The following is a 21690-nucleotide window of genomic DNA, read 5'->3' on the forward strand; positions in this document are numbered from 1 at the left end:
TCACAACGTCATTTAGCAATAAATCAACCTGCCTCCAGCAATTTACCCTGAAAATTAGTAGGCAACACTGCAACCAACTCTCTTATTCCTGCCTCTAGGCAAAAATATACCCCCTACTCAAACTGAGTTCTGCTTTAATTCTATCGTAAGAGTAAAACCAAACTTTCCAACTTTCTCTACTCCAAAATGTAAATTTATAACGTATGTCAGTCAATCCATAAGAATAAAAACATTTCAATGGGCACAACTCTATCGTAATTATCTCTTCGTTATTATTTATAATTCATTAGATTTAGGTAACTGTCTCTTCTATGATTCAGCATTTTAAATACGACTCCATTCCCAATAGGTTATTCCAGCGGACCATTTAGGCAAGACAACGTATTCCACTGAGATCGACTCGCTATTATTTAGAATGGATGAGTCTTTCAATTTAACCTAAACAAGCTATTAAAACGTTCCGTTTATATCTTTAACAAACCTTAACAACCGTATCTCTCCCGGCAAAACATATCCATATTTGAATTATAATCAGAATGAATTTTAGTCTAAGCTGAGATAGGAACCCGAGTCTCTCGCGTTGTAGGCAAGAGTTCCACCCCTCGACCACCATCACCATTGGAATGACGGAGCCTCCCCGCAAACAACCCTATTATTATAATTGTCTGTTGTCACAAACTACGTCACCGAGACAATTCCCAGAAAATGGCCCTAATTTAAAGGTCCAAGCTTTCCCCAGCGAGGATTCTCCTTACTCTCACTCTCTCGTTTTCTCTGTATGTCCCCTTATCTTGTAACCTTCTCTCACCCTTTCTCTACGCTTGCCTTCTTTTCCGGGATTCAGACAGCCCGACCTGCTGTTTCCCTTGACTATCTACACATTTATTTTGACTGTCTCCATCCACTTTTCTCAACAAGTTTGCTAAATCCTGTCCTAGCTATGTTAAATCTTTCCTGACTTTCCCTAGGGCAGCTAGCCCTATCCTTTCCTCCTCTTGCTCTACCCCTCCCTCGGCCCCAGGGGGTTCCCCATATGGGGGTGGTGGGACGGGAAGCACTGGCTGCTGTCTCCGCACCCACACTGTTTCACCATCAGGATTCTCTCTCCACGCCTGGTCTATCCGGGTGGGATATAATTTAGCCTTATGAGGGACCTCCAAAGGAGCTGTGGGAGTTATTGCTGTCTGTTGCTGGCAACTTACATCTTCCTGCTTTTTTACTTCCTTTTTATTTTCTCTCTCTGCGCTCTTCCTTGCCTCGGCTAACCACGTACGAGCGGTGTCGAGCCCTTCTGTCCTTGCTTCTCTACCTTGTCCTCACAAACCCTATTTATTTATTTAATAATTGATTCCAGTTTTTCTTTATTTAAATTAAACGTCCGTCAAATTCATACTTCTTCCTCCACTTCTTACTTCTTACTACATACTTCTTCCTCCACTTCTTCCTCCACAAACTGAAATAGACGTTTATTTAATCATTTCGTTGCATATACCGCTCATCTCCTGTTAATTCCGGAACCTCCTTTGAGGATTTACTACCCATTGTTAGTAAACCTTGTAGTTACTATGCTTATGCTCACAATCTAGGTGTATGTATTTCTTTGTATGTGCTGTTTACCGTTATCCAATTACTATAGTTGTGTATCTTTTAAACCTATGTATATGTGATGTTTGATGTGTGTTTCTCCTTTCTGGAAACTTTATCTATAGAGTTGACTGTCGATCGGACATTAGGTCTCACCTGTACAACTAACTTCTGTTGTGTCATAGGACTTTTAATGTTAATATCTCGTATCTCACTCTGCTATATTAGGCTTCCCTCTCCTCCTTTTTGGACTTTATTTCAGTATTGAATAGGTTAAGTTATCCTGTTCGCATAGAATTACCTTCCTTTCTCACCAAGCCTAGTTTATATCCACACCTGTTTTAATATATCTATCGCTACTTTTCATAGTCTCAGACTACTTCCCATATACAGATAGACTATATAGGTATTAGGACTTTATTTAGGTATGTCTTTTGAATTGGGTGTATGGCCAATTTACCGCATGCCAATTAACCATAAGTTATCCTATTTGTACAAAACGACCGTCCTATCTAACCTATTTAATATCGCTTCCTTCCGTTATTTTTATTTGTGGTAGTGCACGTTACCTCGGGTCTTTTCAGACCTGCCTTCCTTACTATCGATTTTGGTTAAACTACAAAGTAGAAACCTAGTGAATCTGTTTAGAATAATTAAGCACCCATTATTGATTAATTCTAAGCCGGTTAGCACATCAAATCAAATATATATTAAATCACTCCCCCCAAATTCGTAAATAAAGATTTACTGACCTGTCTTATAGACTGGGAAAAAGCAATGTAGGTTGGATCCCGTCACCGTCTCTGCCGACCTGTAATGGAACCCCAATGTCAGGGAACAGGTCTTTAATTTACGGGGTCAATGACCCGCCCGTGCACGGTATTTCGGCGTGGTACCTTTGAACGGTAGGGACAGGTATTGGGTTCCGGCTCTCGAAGGACCAATTGTAATGAGAATTTTGTTCTCAATGTTCATAAACTGAACTTCAATTAACATACTCTGTCTGTTACTAAGAATTTGTCAGGTTCTTATTAAAATGAAACAGTCTACCATAGTCAGCAGGTTTATTTACGAGAGCTCTGCATCTCATTTCCTGTACATTTTCTAAATGGTAATTAATTTGTAGCCTACTGACCATGTCATAAATTGTGATCAAGTAAAACAAGGACATATGTTTGTTATAATAATGTGATATTTGTTATGAGAATCTTGTTCACAATGTTCATAAACTGAACTTCAATTAAACAACTCTGTCTGTTACTAAGAATTTGTAAGGTTTTTATTAAAATGAAACAGTCAGAGGCCAGTCTACCATAGTCAGCTGTTTAGAATTTCCTGTACATTGGTCTATATACCTCACATTTCGTCATAAATGTCCCTCCTCCTCTCAGAAACAATGACAATATAGTTCTTAAGTCTTCTCCTACTCATACATTGTCTGCCACCTGTTATACAATCTACTACAAGCCCAAGATCTCTCCCCTCCCTGGGTGGGGACAGAATGTCCTGTAAGGAACACAGTAGTACAGCTTGTCTGTCGATAGCTCCTCTTATAATTTGTTTCACACTTGCACTCTGCTTACATACTAAAAGAACTAGAACTACACAAATCAGATTTAGATTTATGATTCTAATCAATTTCATACAATCATACAGTGACAGGGTAGAATTATGTTAGTTATTGTTCTACGTTAAATGTATACATCATTTAGTCATTATTCATAAAATTCATAGCATATTTCAGTTTAATTTTCATTTATTTTGCAATATAGGATAAACATCATGTCTCAAAGTTAGTTAAGTTAACTGTGTGGGTCATCTACATGCACAGATGTGGGATGAACCAGCAAACTGGACCACTGTGTTCAAGTGCTGCAGCCAGACGTCTCAAGCTTATTCAGGAAAGTCTCCTGTTCTCCCCCAGATTCAAATTCTTCCAGCCATGTGTTTCCCGACAGGACATAAGAATAACTTAAAAACAACAGAAATGGTTTAATCAAACAAATCATTAATTCAAAATGAAATGTGGCATGTAATGTAAGAAACAAATCAAACAGAGTAATTGTGATCCTAACCTGCCATCATCACCCACTATTATGTCTTTTGGGTTGCCTATGAATAAATACAATTTATCCTTCTTCAAACCAAGAGACGTCTGGCACATGCGGTGGGCATAGAAATCTCTCTCCGTTTTAACATCCACTTGTAAATCATTCCCTGTAAGACAGCATAAGCAATATCCATTACATGATTCCTCTATCACTCTCTCTTTACTTTTTTATTCTCTCGAGGCAACACAAATCATGATTTTGGGAAAAACTGTAGTATTTACCAAGTTTATAGGCCTTTTGAATCTCCATTTTATATTTGATCCGGGTGTTCTCATCCTCTTGTATATGTTTTACTTGAATGTTGTAAACTGCAGACAGAAAACAGAGTGAAAATAAGTGGGTTTGACCAAATATTTTTTGCTAAACATACATCTGTGGCTATCCCTATACTATTGTAGGTATAGTCATGGCCGTGGGAAGATGATTAGGGGTGGGGGTGGTGTTGCTGCTGAGAATATTTTCTCTCCCTGTCACGGCTCTCGTCGTAATGAGGATCGGACCAAAACGCAGCGTTGGAAGTGTTCATGATTCTTTATTAACCAAAACACTTGAACTAAATAACAAAGTGGAAAATCCCGAAACAGTCCTGTAAGGTGCAATAAACTACACAGAAAACAACTACCCACCAAACACAGGTGGGAAAAAAGGCTGCCTAAGTATGATTCCCTATCAGAGACAACAATAGACAGCTGCCTCTAACTGGGAACCATACTTGGCCAAAAACAAAGAAATAGAAAACATAGAAATATCGAAACTAGAATGCCCACCCTAGTCACACCCTGGCCTAACCAAAATAGAGAATAAAAGCCTCTCCATTGCCAGGGCGTGACACTCCCTGTGCTGCTGACGGATATTTAGGTCCACTCATACAAGACTAGTAAAGACCTAGTGCACTACTTCTGTATAAAAAATATATATATATTATTGTTTTTCTTCCTATAAATGATTCTGATTGATCAGGGAGTGCTGCAGCACCCTCAGCACTTCTACTTCCCACGACTATGATTGCAGTATGTGTCAGAAGGGTTTATTGGAAGTCAGAGAAATGTGAGTGCTGTTTTACCAGGGTTAGTCCCAAAGCAGGCTCCATCTTCACGGTCAGAAGCTGTTAACGACTGAGCCTTCTTCACGGATGGACAATTTTCTGTCAGATAAAATTAAGGTTGGAAACAATCTTGGGGCGACAAAACAAGAGTTTCCCAATGCTCAAGAGAACTGGCAAGCAGGCAACATAAAAGTCAAGCTTAGGCAGAGATGCTAAACATGAAGTGAAAACATAGTACATGTGCATACTACAAAAGCAAAATAATCACCACCGTGAAATTTCTGAAACTATAAAAATAATGAATGGCTGCAAAAAATCGTTAGTAGTAATGATTTGGGCTCCCGAGTGGCGCAGCGGTCTAAGGCACTACATCTCAGTGCTAGAGGCGTCACAACAGACCCTGGTTCAATTCCAGGCTGTATTACAACCGGCCATGATTGGGAGTCCCATAGGGCAGCACACAATTGGCCCAGCATCATCTGGGCTAGGATTTGGCCGGGGTAGGCCGTCATTGTAAATAAGAATTTGTTCTTAACTGACTTGCCTACTTAAATAAAGGTTAAATAAAATAAATGTAAACAATTATGTTGCTAATTTAATTTTGTACAGTTGTATAGCTAAACAATGGCCTCTCAATAGTTATCTTTACAGTAGATCCCTGAAATATCCACCAATATACAGTGGTTGTATGAAATAAGCATCTTACTGTCAATGCACGCACATCCATTCTTGCTGCAGATAATGTCCTCGTCTGTGCTACTCTTAAAGGGGCTGTAGAAACTGGTGCAGCTCTTTTCTGAAACACAGAGGAATATCATTCCGTCAATATTGTTCGGGTTCCATAGCTGTTGCTGGGCTGTACAACACATTTTCCAAAAAGTAGTAGCATTAGTCACGTAAACAGAGAAATAAACAAATGGCACATTGGATTCCGAATTTTAAAAATAAGTGGTGCTTGAGGAACTTTTCTTACCGAGGAGACAAAGTTAAATAAATTACTAAAATATGGAATAAGTGAAAGCGTTTTATTGACGTTACAATATGTAACTTTTTTGGGCGACCCAACCAAATTAGTTTTTTACACCAGCTTTAAACAGTTGAAAAAACAATATTTTTGGTTTTGGAAAATATATTTCATAGAGGTTTAGATGGTACAATGATACTTACATACTTCCATATTTTGTCACATAAACAGAAATTAGGCAAACTATTAGAATTTTAGCAACCAGGGAATGGCAGAGCGATTTCTGCACAGTGCACCTTTAATAATTGTACAGTCTAAATTTTACATCAGACTCAAATGTTGACACGTTGTTGTAAATAAAGATTTTTTACATAAATTCCAGGGGATTCAAAAGTCCTCTATCAGTGCGGTGGAAAGTAGCCGCGCATGCCAGGTTTTTGACTGGTGGGGCGGGCACACAGTCCACTTAGTGTTTTTATTTTTTTTTAAAAGGGAATATAAAGATACATAAGTGGTTGGACACAAGAACTTCAAATAGAAATTGAGAGCATTTTTTAAAACAGATGTGTTGAACTCCCAAATCAATGGTGGGCCGAACCAAGGACAACCCGTGCATTGAAAGGATCTTACCTGATTGGTAATAGGAATACACCCTAATTGAAGAAGGCTGTAGAAGGCGCACAGTAAATTCTTGATACAGAGTCACTGGTACGCAGTAATCAGAATTAGGACTAGGAGATAGCTGAATAGAATGGAAAAAAAGGCATACACTGTACAAAACATTAAGAACACCTTCCTAATATTGTCTCGAGGCTTAAAAATCCTTCTTTAACCTTTCTCCTCCCCTTCATCTACACTGATTGAAGTGGATTTAACAAGTGACCAATAAGGGATCATAGCTTTCACCTGGATTCACCTGGTCAGGCTGTCATGGAAAGAGCAGGTGTTCCTAATGTTTTGTACACTCAGTGTACTCAGTGTATGGTTATGACACAAAGTTTTCGACTGATCAGTTCACAAGGTCAGGAAAAACTTGTCTTACCTTAGGGCCCAGTGCTTTTCCTGGTCAAGTAACCTGTACCTTCCAATTTGCAAGCCACTACATCACATTTTTACATCCATATTCTCTATGGTGCTTTCTTAGTTGTTGTAGTTCTAACGTAGGTTGTTTAAAAATAAGGAATAGTTGTAGTTTTTTTATCTGACTTAGAATGCCCCTTACTCTCTACCTTTGCCAGTGTTCTCAATAGGTTTCCAAATTACTTACATCGTATATGTGAATAATGAGAGATCCTTTATCAGAAAGCTCCTTGTCCAGTTGGTAGAAGTGAATCAACTTGTCCTTGCGAGACAACAACTACAAACACAGAAACATATGGAATGTTCTGTAGCTCAGAGTTCCATGATCAATTAGTGAAGGAGTATATCCTTTTATTGTGTATAGTGTAGATACTAAACATGAAAATGATACTTTCTACATACTGCTACTTTGTTTTGATGACTGTACCTCATTAAGACTTGTATAGTCAGGCACAAAACCTGAAGGAAGAGATACATCCAGAATGGTCATCTTGTTGGAGGTCCCTTCAAGAGGCCTACATTTAGAGAGAGAGATACATATTTAATATGTTAATTCAGATCTTCCACACCACCAACACTACTGTAAATACATTTACATATAGTACTTCGATACCCATCAGTCACTTCCAAAACTTCTACCACAATACATACTGTAAGCATATGCACAAGGGAACAACAAGGGAAATTCTGAGATCCTCAAATATGTGTGTTCTCAATCTATATGTTGTATATAGCTGCAGATAAATGTGTAATTATGTAGTTTTCCTCTCTACTGTCTGCTCTCCACTGTCTGCTAACATAACAGGATCATATCATCCAGATGTACATGCACGTACAGTATACTGTAACTTCCCTTAGTTCTCACCTAACACATATGGTCAGTTTGTAGACACCGACAACACCGTCTGGAGCCTGTGCTTCATCTGCATAAAAACAGAGCAGTTACATCCAAAGTGTACTGGCAAAAAAAATGGTTGTAATTAAAATATGGTGTGATCAAATAACAGTGACAACATAAAGACACTTGGACAAAAGGGGTTGAGTAAAGTTATTCTTCAGAAAAACAGGAACATACTCATCTTTTCTATTGAATGGCTCATGTTAAATCCTTTGCAAACTGACTGCTCTTTCACAAGCATTGCGTAGTATGTTGTCAGGACCTGAAAAGAGCACAATGATGACAGTATCAGAATTCTTACAGTATGTCATAGATATCATTTTATCATGAGTATGGGAAGAATATTCAAACACATCGAGTATACTACATTAACTGAAATATTTAATTGTGCACAAATATCCAAATACAGCTGAAATGATCCACACACCTTTAATTTTGCTCTCCCTGACCCCTTTGCTTCGAAAGTGAAATCCGTCAGCTGTGGTATCTGCAGTAATCAAGTGCATATAAAATAAAGCCACTAGAATTCAAAAGCCACTACACCATATTTGCCTGTGTTGTTCAAATTGGTTTGCTAGTCCAATGTAACTCACCCTTTCAGATCGTGACATAAACCTGGATATCTGGTCTAAATTCCATTTGATAGAGCTGCTTTGGCCCGTGCGGACAGGGCTGTTGACAGACAGGCTTACTCTTATGTCATTACCCGGTGGGGCAGGCTTCTGTTTTTGGAACAGAGAAAGGGCCTGGAACACCACTATGGTGCACTGGAGAGAGAAACACGAAGCAAGTAGAGGGGATAGAAGGGAGTGGGGTGGGGATGAGGGGGAGGGAGACAAGAGCGTAAACCATTGAAATTACAGACTGTGTTTACTTCCATGAGTAGTACCATTTTCTGTCTATATTGTGTTGTTACCTGTGTGTTCCCAAATTGGCCATTTGCTTGACTCTTGGCCACCAGCCAGTCACTCACAGCCTCTGATCTCTTAAGCTCACCCAGTGTCACGAGTGCTGAAAGTGCATACCCTGTTGCCTCCACCCCTTTATCATCATTTCCACCCCAATGAGTGCCCTCTGAGGAAAGATGGAAAGAGACAGGTACAGGGTGAAAGTCTGATAGGTACAGAAAAATTACTAACAGAGAGAGATTTCATATCAAAGAAATAAGAATTTGATGTTTAAGGATCCCCATTATTGGTCTCCTGAGTGGCGTAGCGGTCTAAGGCACTGCATCTCAGTGCTAGAGGCGTCACCACAGACACCCTGGTACGAATCCAGGCTGTATCACAACCGGCCGTGTTTGGGAGTCCCATAGGGAGGTGCACAATTGGCCCAGCGTTGTCCGGGTTTGGCCGGTGTAGGCCATCATTGTAAATAAGAATTTGTTCTTAACTGACTTGCCTAGGTAAATAAAGGTTAAATAAAAAAGAAATAGCTGACGCCAATGGCGACAGGGGTCTTACCGGGGTCAGACACATAACAGACAAGACTAAAAGACATTACAGACAAGACTAATAAGATTAAAAGGCATTACAGACCAGACTAAAAAGACTAACAGGCATTACAGACAAGACTAATAAGACTAACAGGCATTTCAGACAAGGCTAATAAGACTAATATTCCTAATATTGAGCTGCACCCTGTTTGACCCTCAGAACAGTTTCAATTCAACGTGGCGTGGACGAAAGCATTCCACAGTGATGCGGGCCCATGTTGACTCCAATGCTTCCCACAGTTGTGTCAAGTTGGCTGAATGTACTTTGGGTGATGGACTATTCTTGATACACACAGGAAATTGTTGAGCCTGAAAAATCCAGCAGCGTTGCAATTCTAGACACTCAAACCAGTGTGCGTGGCACCCACTACCACACCCTGTTCAGGGGCACTTAAATCTTTTGTCATGGTCATTCACTCTCTGAATTGCTCACACACACAATCCATGTCTTAATTGCCTCAAGGCTTACAAATCCTTCTTTAACCTTCATCTACACTGATTGAAATGGATTTAACAAGTGACATCAATAAGGGATCATAGCATTCACCTGGTCAGTCTATGTCATGGAATTATTATTATTATTTATTTTTTACCTTTATTTAACTAGGCAAGTCTGTTAAGAACAAATTCTTATTTACAATGACGGCCTACACATGCATTCCTAATGTTTTGTAGACTCAGTGTATTTGAGAGAACACAGTAAATGGCTTTAAGAGATAACTGGGGGAAACAATGGATGAAAGAAACACTAACATTAGCACTGAAAATATTACCTGTGCTTGTTCGATCTAATTCTTTTAAGATTTTCTCTTTCCATTCAGGTTTTTTAGTCAGTGCCAGGGCATAGGAAGATATGGCTACAGAGTAGGGACTGGATTGAGCAGGAAGTGCATTAAATATGTAATCTGAGGCTTTCTTCATGGCTCCATCTAGGTCCTATGAGAAACATACACACACAGAAGAAGAATGACACCGTAATGAGACTAATAATTAATAACTAATAATTTGTTAATAGTTTGACCTCTTAAATCTGTAACAATAACCAGAATTCCATATTCATCGCAGAATAGAGGTCCACATTACTGAGCAGCACACTAGTCTTCACTGACGCTACCGTATACCCAACTATTACAGCTTAGCCCCAATTGTCCACTGCAGAAAAAAACTGATCTAATTTTTCATCAGACCATCACACAGACTTACAAATGTAGTGATCAATACTAATTTTCACTAAGTCAAAAGTAGGCTACTCAAACCATCAACAATGCATCCCCTTAAAGTTATTTATCCTAGTTTACCGTGTATATATCCTTACAGATCCCGAGGGTCTCTTGCATGGCTATCAGAACAAAAGCAGTTGTTGCCACATCTCCTTCCGTATATATCCCACCCTGAGTGGAGATGGAAGAACAGATTTTAGTCAAGGAAATTATAGCTTTGAACATAGTACAATATTAGTGCTAAAACTTGTGCTTACATTACCTGAAACATACAAAAGTCTACAGGACAAATAGTACATTTCAAAGGGATTTACCAAACATGTTTGCTTGACATGATTTTATGTTTTATATTTATAATAGTGGACAAAAAGTATAAATGAGATAAACAACTTTACTGTGAGCCTCCAACTATTGATTGGAGCGTCTTCTTGAAAAATTCCTGCAGAGTTCTGTTTTTTTACAAGGAACTTCAAAGGATTGCACACTCTATTATCCTCCACGTCCCCAAACATATACACCATTGCAAACACCTTGGCAGTGTAAGCTGTCACCCTGGGGACCAAGACACAGTATTGTCTATTCTGGAGCCTGACGAGTCATATCATACAGTAAGTCTGATGTAAGCAGTCCTGTGTGGCTCAGTTTGTAAGAGCTTACATTTGAGAACTAAATTGTATTGTATTAACATTCTTAAAATAACTGAAAAACTTGAAAATCATGTCGTTTTAAAATGTGATTATCCATAGGGTTGATTTTCATAAGTTTAGGAATCAGAACGCTGATGTGTGGCTCTCTGTTTCACAAGAGAAGGCTGATGTGTTTAACAATTGTAACTAACCACCATAATGCAGGTAAAGCAATCTACAATGATACACAACCATTCATGCAACTGCATACACCAATGACAATTGAGGCCCAGTGAGACGAAACTGATAAATTCACTTACCATGTGCTTGGGATTCTATCATGTGAATATGGAGGATACGTGTCATCAGAGTTTTTGTAACTAAGGTGTCTTTGATAGCCTATGGAAATCAACAACATGAGAGAGTGGGGGCGATATTTGGAGAAAGAGAGGAAGAGAAAAGGACGTTTGATTAAATGTGATAGAATTAAAAGTGCCTTAATAATAACAAAATAATAATAGAGAATCATAATGCGTACCAGTATGTAATAAGCTATTAATTTATCTGAATGTTGATAATGTGATCTGTGTACTCGATTGATGTCTGATCTGCGTTCGATTGGTCAACTTGAAGCCAAAGCTACATCTCCATGTGATCTATTTCCTTCTTTCAGGGGTATAACATGTACACATGTCCACCAAAGAAAGCAGGTGATGCCTCTATGGTACAGTATATTCACCTAGCTTTACATATTCAAGCGCCTCAGCTCTCTTCTCCACTCCCACCTCCTCCCAGGCATTGGCGTGGTCCAGGTAGTGTGTGGCGATGATGGGGGCAGTCATTGAAACCAGGTTCTGCTCGACACAGCCACCCGGCATCTTAATGAGTTTACTCAGCACTGCGCCACCAATGGAGTTGATTACTGTATCTGCCAGGGAGTCCCCTAATCCAAGACAACATTTTAAACTTGTGTTTTCTTGTTTTAGAAAGGCAAATTCCAAATACTGTAATCTATTTTACACCGTTCATGCTAGCTACAAAATTGTAATGATCGGGTTTACCCGATATATGCAGCCTATACCGGATGATGCTTATTAGCCCACATGTACATTATTTTGTCATATATACACTGGGCCTGGTAGAACCAGACTGATCGCTGCGTTCACAATGGCGCCGGAGGGGAGGGCTGCCGTCTTATCGGCTCTCAACCAAGCATTTTGATTTTTTTCCCCTGTTGTTCTAAACTTGTTTTGTACATAATGTTGCTGCTACCGTCTCTTATAACCAAAAAGAGCTTCTGGACATCCGAACTGCGATTGCTCACCTCAAACTGGACAAAGATTGATTTGATTTGATTTTGAGGTTATTCTTCACCAAGTCGGATGAGAGGATATACTACTACAGACACCCGACCAGGCCCAGATCCCTGTGATTCGCTGGAGAAGGAAACTGAGATTTCATGGAAAAAGATCCGGGTGCCTTGTGAGGATCAGGCGACGAGTGGCTAATCTGCCCTTGCCTTCCGTCCTGCTAGCTAATGTTCAATCGCTGGAAAATAAATGGGACGAGCTGAAAGCATGTATATCCTCCAAACGGGACATGAAAAACTGTAACATCTTGTGTTTCACCGAGTCGTGGCTGAACGTCGACATTAAGAACATACAGCTGGTGGGTTATACATTCTATCAGCAGGACAGAACAGCAGCCTCTGGTAAGACAAGGCGCGGGGGCCTATGCACATATGTAAACAACAGCTGCTGCACGATATCTAAGGTTTTGCTTGCCTGAGGTAGTGTGGTCTACTGCTTATCATATACCTAGAGTTTATCTGAATTTTTCGTAGCTGTCTACATACCACCACAGACCGATGCTGGCACTAAAACCACGCTCAATGAGCTGTATACTGCCATAAGCAAACAGGAAAACGCTCCTAGTGGCCGGGGACTTTAATGCAGGGAAACTTAAATCAGTTTTAATTCATTTCTATCAGCATGTTAAATGTGCAACCAGAGGGAGAAAAAAATATCTAGACCACATTTACTCCACACACAGAGATGCGTACAAGCAAAAATTACAAGCAAAAATTAAAGCAGGAAGCACCAGTGACTCGGTCAAAGAAGTGGTCAGATGAAGCAGATGGATTGATGGCAGCATTCGTGTGAAACTGAAAGCGCGAACCACTGCTTTTAATCAGGGCAAGGTGTCTGGTAACATGACCGAATACAAACAGTGCAGCTATTCCCTCCGCAAGGCTATCAAACAAGCTAAGCGCCAGTACAGAGACAAAGTAGAATCTCAATTCAACGGCTCAGACACAAGAGGCATGTGGCAGGGTCTACAGTCAATCACGGACTACAGGAAGAAACCCAGCCCAGTCACGGACCAGGATGTCTTGCTCCCAGGCAGACTAAATAACTTTTTTGCCCGCTTTGAGGACAATACAGTGCCACTGACACGGCCTGCAACGAAAACATGCGGTCTCTCCTTCACTGCAGCCGAGGTGAGTAAGACATTTAAACGTGTTAACCCTCGCAAGGCTGCAGGCCCAGATGGCATCCCCAGCCGCGCCCTCAGAGCATGCGCAGACCAGCTGGCCGGTGTGTTTACGGACATATTCAATCAATCCCTATACCAGTCTGCTGTTCCCACATGCTTCAAGAGGGCCACCATTGTTCCTGTTCCCAAGAAAGCTAAGGTAACTGAGCTAAATGACTACCGCCCCGTAGCACTCACATCCGTCATCATGAAGTGCTTTGAGAGACTAGTCAAGGACCATATCACCTCCACCCTACCTGACACCCTAGACCCACTCCAATTTGCTTACCGCCCAAATAGGTCCACAGACGATGCAATCTCAACCACACTGCACACTGCCCTAACCCATCTGGACAAGAGGAATACCTATGTGAGAATGCTGTTCATCGACTACAGCTCGGCATTCAACACCATAGTACCCTCCAAGCTCGTCATCAAGCTCGAGACCCTGGGTCTCGACCCCGCCCTGTGCAACTGGGTACTGGACTTCCTGACGGGCCGCCCCCAGGTGGTGAGGGTAGGCAACAACATCTCCTCCCCGCTGATCCTCAACACTGGGGCCCCACAAGGTTGCGTTCTGAGCCCTCTCCTGTACTCCCTGTTCACCCACGACTGCGTGGCCACGCACGCCTCCAACTCAATCATCAAGTTTGCGGACGACACAACAGTGGTAGGCTTGATTACCAACAACGATGAGACGGCCTACAGGGAGGAGGTGAGGGCCCTCGGAGTGTGGTGTCAGGAAAACAACCTCACACTCAACGTCAACAAAACTAAGGAGATGATTGTGGACTTCAGGAAACAGCAGAGGGAACACCCCCCTATCCACATCGATGGAACAGTAGTGGAGAGGGTAGCAAGTTTTAAGTTCCTCGGCATACACATCACAGACAAACTGAATTGGTCCACTCACACAGACAGCATCGTGAAGAAGGCGCAGCAGCGCCTCTTCAACCTCAGGAGGCTGAAGAAATTCGGCTTGTCACCAAAAGCACTCACAAACTTCTACAGATGCACAATCGAGAGCATCCTGGCGGGCTGTATCACCGCCTGGTATGGCAACTGCACCGCCCTCAACCGTAAGGCTCTCCAGAGGGTAGTGAGGTCTGCACAACGCATCACCGGGGGCAAACTACCTGCCCTCCAGGACACCTACACCACCCGATGTCACAGGAAGGCCATAAAGATCATCAAGGACATCAACCACCCGAGCCACTGCCTGTTCACCCCGCTATCATCCAGAAGGCGAGGTCAGTACAGGTGCATCAAAGCTGGGACCGAGAGACTGAAAAACAGCTTCTATCTCAAGGCCATCAGACTGTTAAACAGCCACCACTAACACTGAGTGGCTGCTGCCAACACACTGACACTGACTCAACTCCAGCCACTTTAATAATGGGAATTGATGGGAAATGATGTAAATATATCACTAGCCACTTTAAACAATGCTACCTTATATAAATGTTACTTACCCTACATTATTCATCTCATACGCATACGTATATACTGTACTCTATATCATCGACGGTATCCTTATGTAATACATGTATCACTAGCCACTTTATACTATACTATGCCACTTTGTTTACATACTCATCTCATTTGTACATACTGTACCCGATACCATCTACTGTATCTTGCCTATGCTGCTCTGTACCATCACTCATTCATATATCCTTATGTACATATTCTTTATCCCCTTACACTGTGTACAAGACAGTAGTTTTGGAATTGTTAGTTAGATTACTTGTTATTACTGCATTGTCGGAACTAGAAGCACAAGCATTTCGCTACACTCGCATTAACATCTGCTAACCATGTGTATGTGACAAATAAAATTTGATTTGATTTGACCAGATGCTAAACTACAGGACTGTTTTGCTAGCACAGACTGGAATATGTTCCAGGATTCTTCCGATGGCATTGAGGAGTACACCACATCAGTCACTGGCTTTATTAATAAGTGCATGAAGGACGTTGTCCCCCCAGTGACTGTACGTACATACCCCAACCAGAAGCCATGGATTACAGGCAACAGTCATACTGAGCTAAAGGGAAGAGCTGCTGCTTTCAAGGAGAGGGACTCTAACCCGGAAGCTTATAAGAAATCCCGCATTGCCCTCCGGCGAACCATTAAACAGGCAAAGCGTCAATACAGGAGTAAGATCGAACCGTACTACACCGGCTCCGACGCTTGTCGGATGTGGCAGAGCTGGCAAACTATTACAGACTACAAAGGGAAGCACAACCGAGAGCTGCACAGTGACACAAGCCTACCAGAAGAGCTAAATAACTTCTATGCTCGCTTCGAGGCAAGTAACACTGAAACATGCATGAGAGCAGCAGCTGTTCTGGATGACTGCGTGATCACGCTCTCCGCAGCCGATGTGAGTAAGACTTTCAAACAGGTCAACATTCACAAGGCCGCAGGGCCAGACGGATTACCAGGATGTGTACTCCGAGCATGCGTTGACCAACTGGCAAGTATCTTCACTGACATTTTCAACCTCTCCCTGTCCGAGTCTGTAATACCAACATGTTTCAAGCAGACCACCATAGTCCCTGTGCCCAAGAACACTAAGGTAGCCTGCCGACTCAGCACTCATGTCTGTAACCATGAAATGCTTTGAAAGGCTGGTCATGGCTCACATCAACACCATTATCCTAGAAACCTTAGACCCACTCCAATTTTCATACCGCACCAACAGATCCACAGATGATGCAATCGCTATTGCACTCCACACTGCCCTTTCACACCTCGACAAATGGAACACCTATGTGAGAATGCTATTCATTGACTATAGCTCAGCGTTCAACACCACAGTGCCCTCAAAGCTCATCACTAAGCCAAGGACCCTGGGACTAAACACTTCCCTCTGCAACTGGATCCTGGACTTCCTGACGGGCCGCCCCCAGGTGGTAAGGGTAGGTAACAACACATCCGCCATGCTGATCCTCAACACGGGGTCCCCTCAGGGGTGCGTGCTCAGCCCCCTCCTGTACTCCCTGTTCACTCATGATTGCACGGCCAGGCATGACTCCAACACCATCATTAAGTTTGCTGATGACAACAGTGGTAGGCCTGATCATCTACAACGATGAGACAGCCTATAGGGAGGAGGTCAGACCTGAACATGTGGTGCAAGGACAACAACCTCTCCCTCAACGTGATCAAGACAAAGGAGATGATTGTGGCCTACAGGAAAAGGAGTACAGAGCACGCCCCCATTCTCATCGACGGGGCTGTATTGAAGCAGATTGAGAGCTTCAAGTTCCTTGGCACCCACATCAACAAACTAACATGGTCCAAGCACACCAAGACAGTCGTTAAGAGGGCACAACAAAACCTATTCCCCCTCAGGAGACTGAAAAGATTTGGCATGGGTCCTCAGATCCTCAAAAGGTTTTCCAGTTGCACCATCGAGAGCATCCTGACGGGTTGCATCACTGCCTGGTATGGCAAATGCTCGGCCTCCGACCGCAAGGCACTACAGAGGGTAGTGCGCACAGCCCAGTACATCACCGGGGCCAAGCTTGCTTCTTGCCATCCAGGACCTGTATTCCAGGCGGTGTCAGAGGAAGGCCCTAAGAATTGTCAAAGTTTCCAGCCACCTTAGTCAGACTGTTCTCTCTGCTACCGCATGGCAAGCGGTACCTGAACAGCTAATCAAATGGCTACCCAGACTATTTTCATAGGCCCCCCTCCCCTCCCGGAACGCTGCTACTACTCTCTGTTATTATCTATGCATAACAAGCTTGCTGTCCCCAGTCCACCTGGCCGTGGTGCTGCTCCAGTTTCAACTGTTCTGCCTGTGATTATTATTATTTTACCATGCTGGTCATTTATGAACATCTTGGCCATGTTCTGTTACAATCTACACCCGGCACAGCCAGAAGAGGACTGGCCACCCCACATAGCCTGGTTCCTCTCTAGGTTTGATCCTAGGTTTTGGCCTTTCTAGGGAGTTTTTCCTAGCCACCGTGCTTCTACACCTGCTATTTGGGGTTTTAGGCTGGGTTTCTGTACAGCACTTTGAGATATCAGCTGATGTACGAAGGGCTATATAAATACATTTGATTTGATAGTCTCTTTAATAACTCTACCTACATGTACATATCATCTCAATTACCTCGACACCTGTGCCCCCGCACATTGACTATGACTCTGTACCAGTACTCCCTGTATATAGCCCTGCTATTGTTATTTACTGCTGCTCTTTAATTATTTGTTACTCTTATCTCTTACTTTTTGTTGTTGTTGGAATTTTCTTAAAACTGCATTGTTGGTTAAGGGCTTCTAAGTAAGCATTTCACTGTAAGGTCTACTACACCTGTTGTATTCGGCGCATGTGACAAATAAAATTTGATTGGATTTCACCACTCCATTTCTCTTCACATATCAGTCTGGCCTACTTCTCTATTGAGGCAACGTCTGTAATGAGGGGCATTATTCAAAACGAACTTGTCTGCAATTGGATCACCATCAACCAATCAGAGGACGGCCGAATTCAAAGCACAGTGTTTGGCCACGTGGCATTTTGTCATAAACCCACCCATTGCTTCTGAGAGGATGGTGATTTGATCAGTCATTTGCTAACTTATTCCAAATACCCATCTATTGGAGGAAGGCCAGACTGATACATGAAGTGAAACAGAATGGTAAACTCAGCGATGAGGCTGAGTTTACACACCAGGCTACACACTGACAGCAAAACATCAAAAACCATTGGATTGTTTCATTAATGTTTTCTTTTAAATATATAGTAGTCACAACAAACTTATTTTTATTAGAATAAGCTATCTTTTAGGTTGAGGATACCTTCTAGAGTGATGTAAGTACTTGACACTGTGTCTGGAAGCATGTTCTTCAGGTTAATGTTAACTTCTCCTGTCTGCTTCCCTGTTTCATTTGAGAGGGAACATCACAAAAATATCCAATTACATGTTCACACCTACATAATATCAACCAATGTTGTTGATATCATAGATTTAGGCCTCTGTGTAATCTCAGGAGGACATTCTGGACAATGGCCTTATTACATTTGAAAGGAGTGGTTCAGAATTTTATAACTTGTAATCCATAGTTCGGTTTTCTTTAAACGGCCACTTCAAACTTCAGTTAAATTTAGTCACCACAAGCTAACAATCAATGGATGTGATGAAGGCATTTGAGCATGTTTTTTTTTCTCAGAACAAATCGCCTGAAATCAACTCAAATCAACTCCATATTTGGTTTGATCTTACTTACAGGTGATATGGCCATTTTAATGTAAAAACATACATTAGCCATACTTCCATTGATTTTTAGTTTGTAGTGGCTGAAGTTAGCTGAATTTTGTAGTGGCTGTTTAAAGTAAGCCGAACCATGAATTACAGTTTCTCTCGCCCATAGAATACTTTCAAGGTGAGGAACCATCTAACATCAAGTTGTAAAGTTCTGTTTAAAGTAAACCGAACCATGGATTACAGTTTCTCTCGCCCATAGAATACTTTCAAGGTGAGGAATCATCTAACATCAAGTTGTAAAGTTCTGAACCACTCCTTTAAGCCATGTTATTTTTTAAGATCTAATGGAGGGTAAACAGCTGTTTTGGTCCAAACCATTCATAAAATCTGGTTGCAACAACCTTTCCTCTAGTTTGGCCATCTCCACTCCTTCTGGCTATGATATGAGCAGAAACGGGGAGAGAGAGAAACATTTTAAAGAAACATTTTATGTGTCATCAACTAAACTGTGAGCATCACGAGCAGGTGCAGGCAGCCTCACCACAACAAGAAGTTGTTTCTCTATGCCATCTCTATAATAGTTGCTCCGGGCCGTTACAGTGATTTGGTGTTTGCCTGGTTTCATGGGAATGACAGTGACGTACAGGACTTTCTGTGACGTTTTGTCCACATTAATTTTTTCCCTGTAGGATCCTCCGTAATTCGTTGCTGTGCACAGATCCTCACTGGTCTTTAACAAAACTGTGACCTACAAATAGAGATGATAAGTTATTTTAGTTGTGTCTAAATCAGGGGACAATGTCCCCTCTCATTGAAGCCACGAAAGTTCAACGCCGACCGCGGTACTGCAGGCCTTGTTTGCAGTAAATAGGATCCCCCATTATACAAATTGAAGACAATGATGGTACCAATAATGGCTTCTAATACACCAGATGTTTGTCCTTGAACGGATTGTTTTTAAATCACATACAGAAGTTATAAGGATCATTCAGTTGATAATGGCATTCTGCATTACCCCAGTCGGCCTTGAACTTGAATTACTCAATGAGAGGAGGCAGCACTGAGATGGCCTGCAACATCACTTCCTGAAGTAGGTCAAACTGCGTATGTTATGTCGCAATCTTAACCTTAACTGAATTCATTTGGCTTCAATGCGCTATTGAGTCTTCACATAGGAATGAATGGTGTCACGTGATCGATGGCTTTGCCCATTCATATATATATATATATATATATATATATATATATATACACTGTATATATAGTCATCGGCCTAAAGTGACTGCCTTACTGATCAAGCGACTTCAAACAAGACATCTACCTCTTGAGACTCTTCATCGTAGTTGTGTATAACTACTTTGATCTGCACTTGTTCTCTGTTTACAACAGAGTATGGAAGGCGCAGGTCCACATAGAAGTTCTTTACAACAGTCATTTCTACAGGTTCTGCTACACATACACCTGCAAACAGAAAAATATAGTTTTAACGACTGTGTTTCAGACTGATCATGTCATGATAAATAACAAGTTGTTAATTGTCATCTGGGGTTGTTTGATAAGGGCCAAAGAGGTACAACCTGTGATATTTTCTGCTGCTCGATGGTCATTTCAATGAATCCTTTGATTCTTGAAAAATATAACATAAGTCTCCCATGAGCTTATGCAGTATAACTGTCTTACTTCATCATAACTCAAACCTATTGGGCAAACATTTACCTACGTTTTTGGTGGTGCAATTAACATCTGAATAAACCATCATTAAAATAGGCCCAAATGCAACCTTAAGGGACAGTTAGCTTTTTTGAACCAAATCTCTATTTCTGATGTAAATGGCATGTTATAGAAGTGCCCAGACACCCCACCAGCGAGTAATACTGGCAATACTTTCCGTGAGCGAGCATGCACGTGCTATCTATAAGCACGCTCATGCTCGCACAAGGAAAAGTATCGCTCTTTCCAACAAAATGGAATGGACACAATTTCATGTGTACAACACCTATATACCTGCATCACTATACTGAGTGCATTGACGTTTCTAAAAGGATGAAATGTTGTGTTTTTGTTTTTGGAGCCTTTGATCATGTTTTATCTGTGCACTGGCACAGCAGAACAAGCCTGAGGATGTCTATCGCTGGTGGGCTAAGTTTCTCAAAACCAAGTGAAATTGCAAAAAAAAAAAAATTCTGGACACTTATATAACATGCCATTTACATTAAAAAATGTGAAATTAGGTTAACATTTAAAAAAAAAAAAATGCTAACTTGTCCTTTAAGCCAGCATTGTATGGTTTCAAAATAAAACAAGTGAAACATTGTCATAGTGCAAAATAATTGTGCAAAGTGCAACAAATACTTTTAACCTCATTGTAATCTCACAGTGTGACATAATTTGAAACTTTTGTTCGAATATGTGGATTATAATTTATACAGTGGTGTTTATTTAACTACGGTGTTGTAAACAGAGTAATACATACATTTTCAGCCTGGTTGCTCTGAGTAGATGTTTTTTGTGTCCCTCCAATTCCTATGATATGTTATGTTTGGTATACTTACTTAAGACAGAAACAAAAGGAGCGAGGTTGGTCGGGGAGGATACGAGGTCATATAACCCAAAATGTGAGCCTGCCTTTGCGCACGAATGCTGAAGACTGGACTTTGTTCAACAATCAAGACACAATGTTTTGCTTCTGAAGCGTAAATGAGAATTTAACCACGACTTGCGGGCAGTGGGTTCAGAACAACAATGACAAAAAATGTAGACAAACAATTTAACATTTTTGTGGAAATTATACCACCACCGAAAAGTGCATTTTGGAGACTGGAATGACAAAGAGACATGTGCTCTGCCAGTGGTGTAAAGTAGTTAAGTAAAAATATTTTTAAGTACTACTTAAGTAGTTTTTTGTG

The 21690-nt window shown here is 41.3% G+C and overlaps 1 protein-coding gene across 3 annotated transcripts in view; it reads right to left on the reverse strand.

The window, feature by feature from the left end:
* Nucleotides 1-3322: 3322 nt before the first annotated feature.
* The window catches only part of LOC139387083 (complement C3-like), a 58468-nt gene continuing 40100 nt past the window's right edge, over nt 3323-21690 (reverse strand). For 2 of the 3 annotated variants that reach the window (XM_071133069.1, XM_071133071.1), the window contains exons 19-40: nt 20106-20245; nt 19326-19532; nt 19160-19220; nt 18378-18458; nt 11763-11966; nt 11344-11422; nt 10793-10949; nt 10476-10568; nt 9951-10113; nt 8599-8756; nt 8276-8449; nt 8110-8169; nt 7860-7944; nt 7650-7707; nt 7212-7299; nt 6972-7061; nt 6335-6446; nt 5447-5536; nt 4759-4839; nt 3917-4003; nt 3660-3801; nt 3323-3555 (exon numbers count right to left, since the gene is read on the reverse strand). In XM_071133069.1, coding sequence (XP_070989170.1) covers nt 3450-3555; nt 3660-3801; nt 3917-4003; nt 4759-4839; nt 5447-5536; nt 6335-6446; nt 6972-7061; nt 7212-7299; nt 7650-7707; nt 7860-7944; nt 8110-8169; nt 8276-8449; nt 8599-8756; nt 9951-10113; nt 10476-10568; nt 10793-10949; nt 11344-11422; nt 11763-11966; nt 18378-18458; nt 19160-19220; nt 19326-19532; nt 20106-20245 — 2516 coding nt within the window. In that variant the 3' untranslated portion in view covers nt 3323-3449. The remainder of the gene's footprint in view (nt 3556-3659; nt 3802-3916; nt 4004-4758; nt 4840-5446; nt 5537-6334; nt 6447-6971; nt 7062-7211; nt 7300-7649; nt 7708-7859; nt 7945-8109; nt 8170-8275; nt 8450-8598; nt 8757-9950; nt 10114-10475; nt 10569-10792; nt 10950-11343; nt 11423-11762; nt 11967-18377; nt 18459-19159; nt 19221-19325; nt 19533-20105; nt 20246-21690) is intronic. The other variant, XM_071133070.1, reaches the window with a different exon arrangement.

Source organism: Oncorhynchus clarkii, chromosome 28, assembly GCF_045791955.1.
Source record: "Oncorhynchus clarkii lewisi isolate Uvic-CL-2024 chromosome 28, UVic_Ocla_1.0, whole genome shotgun sequence".
Lineage (NCBI taxonomy): Eukaryota > Metazoa > Chordata > Actinopteri > Salmoniformes > Salmonidae > Oncorhynchus > Oncorhynchus clarkii.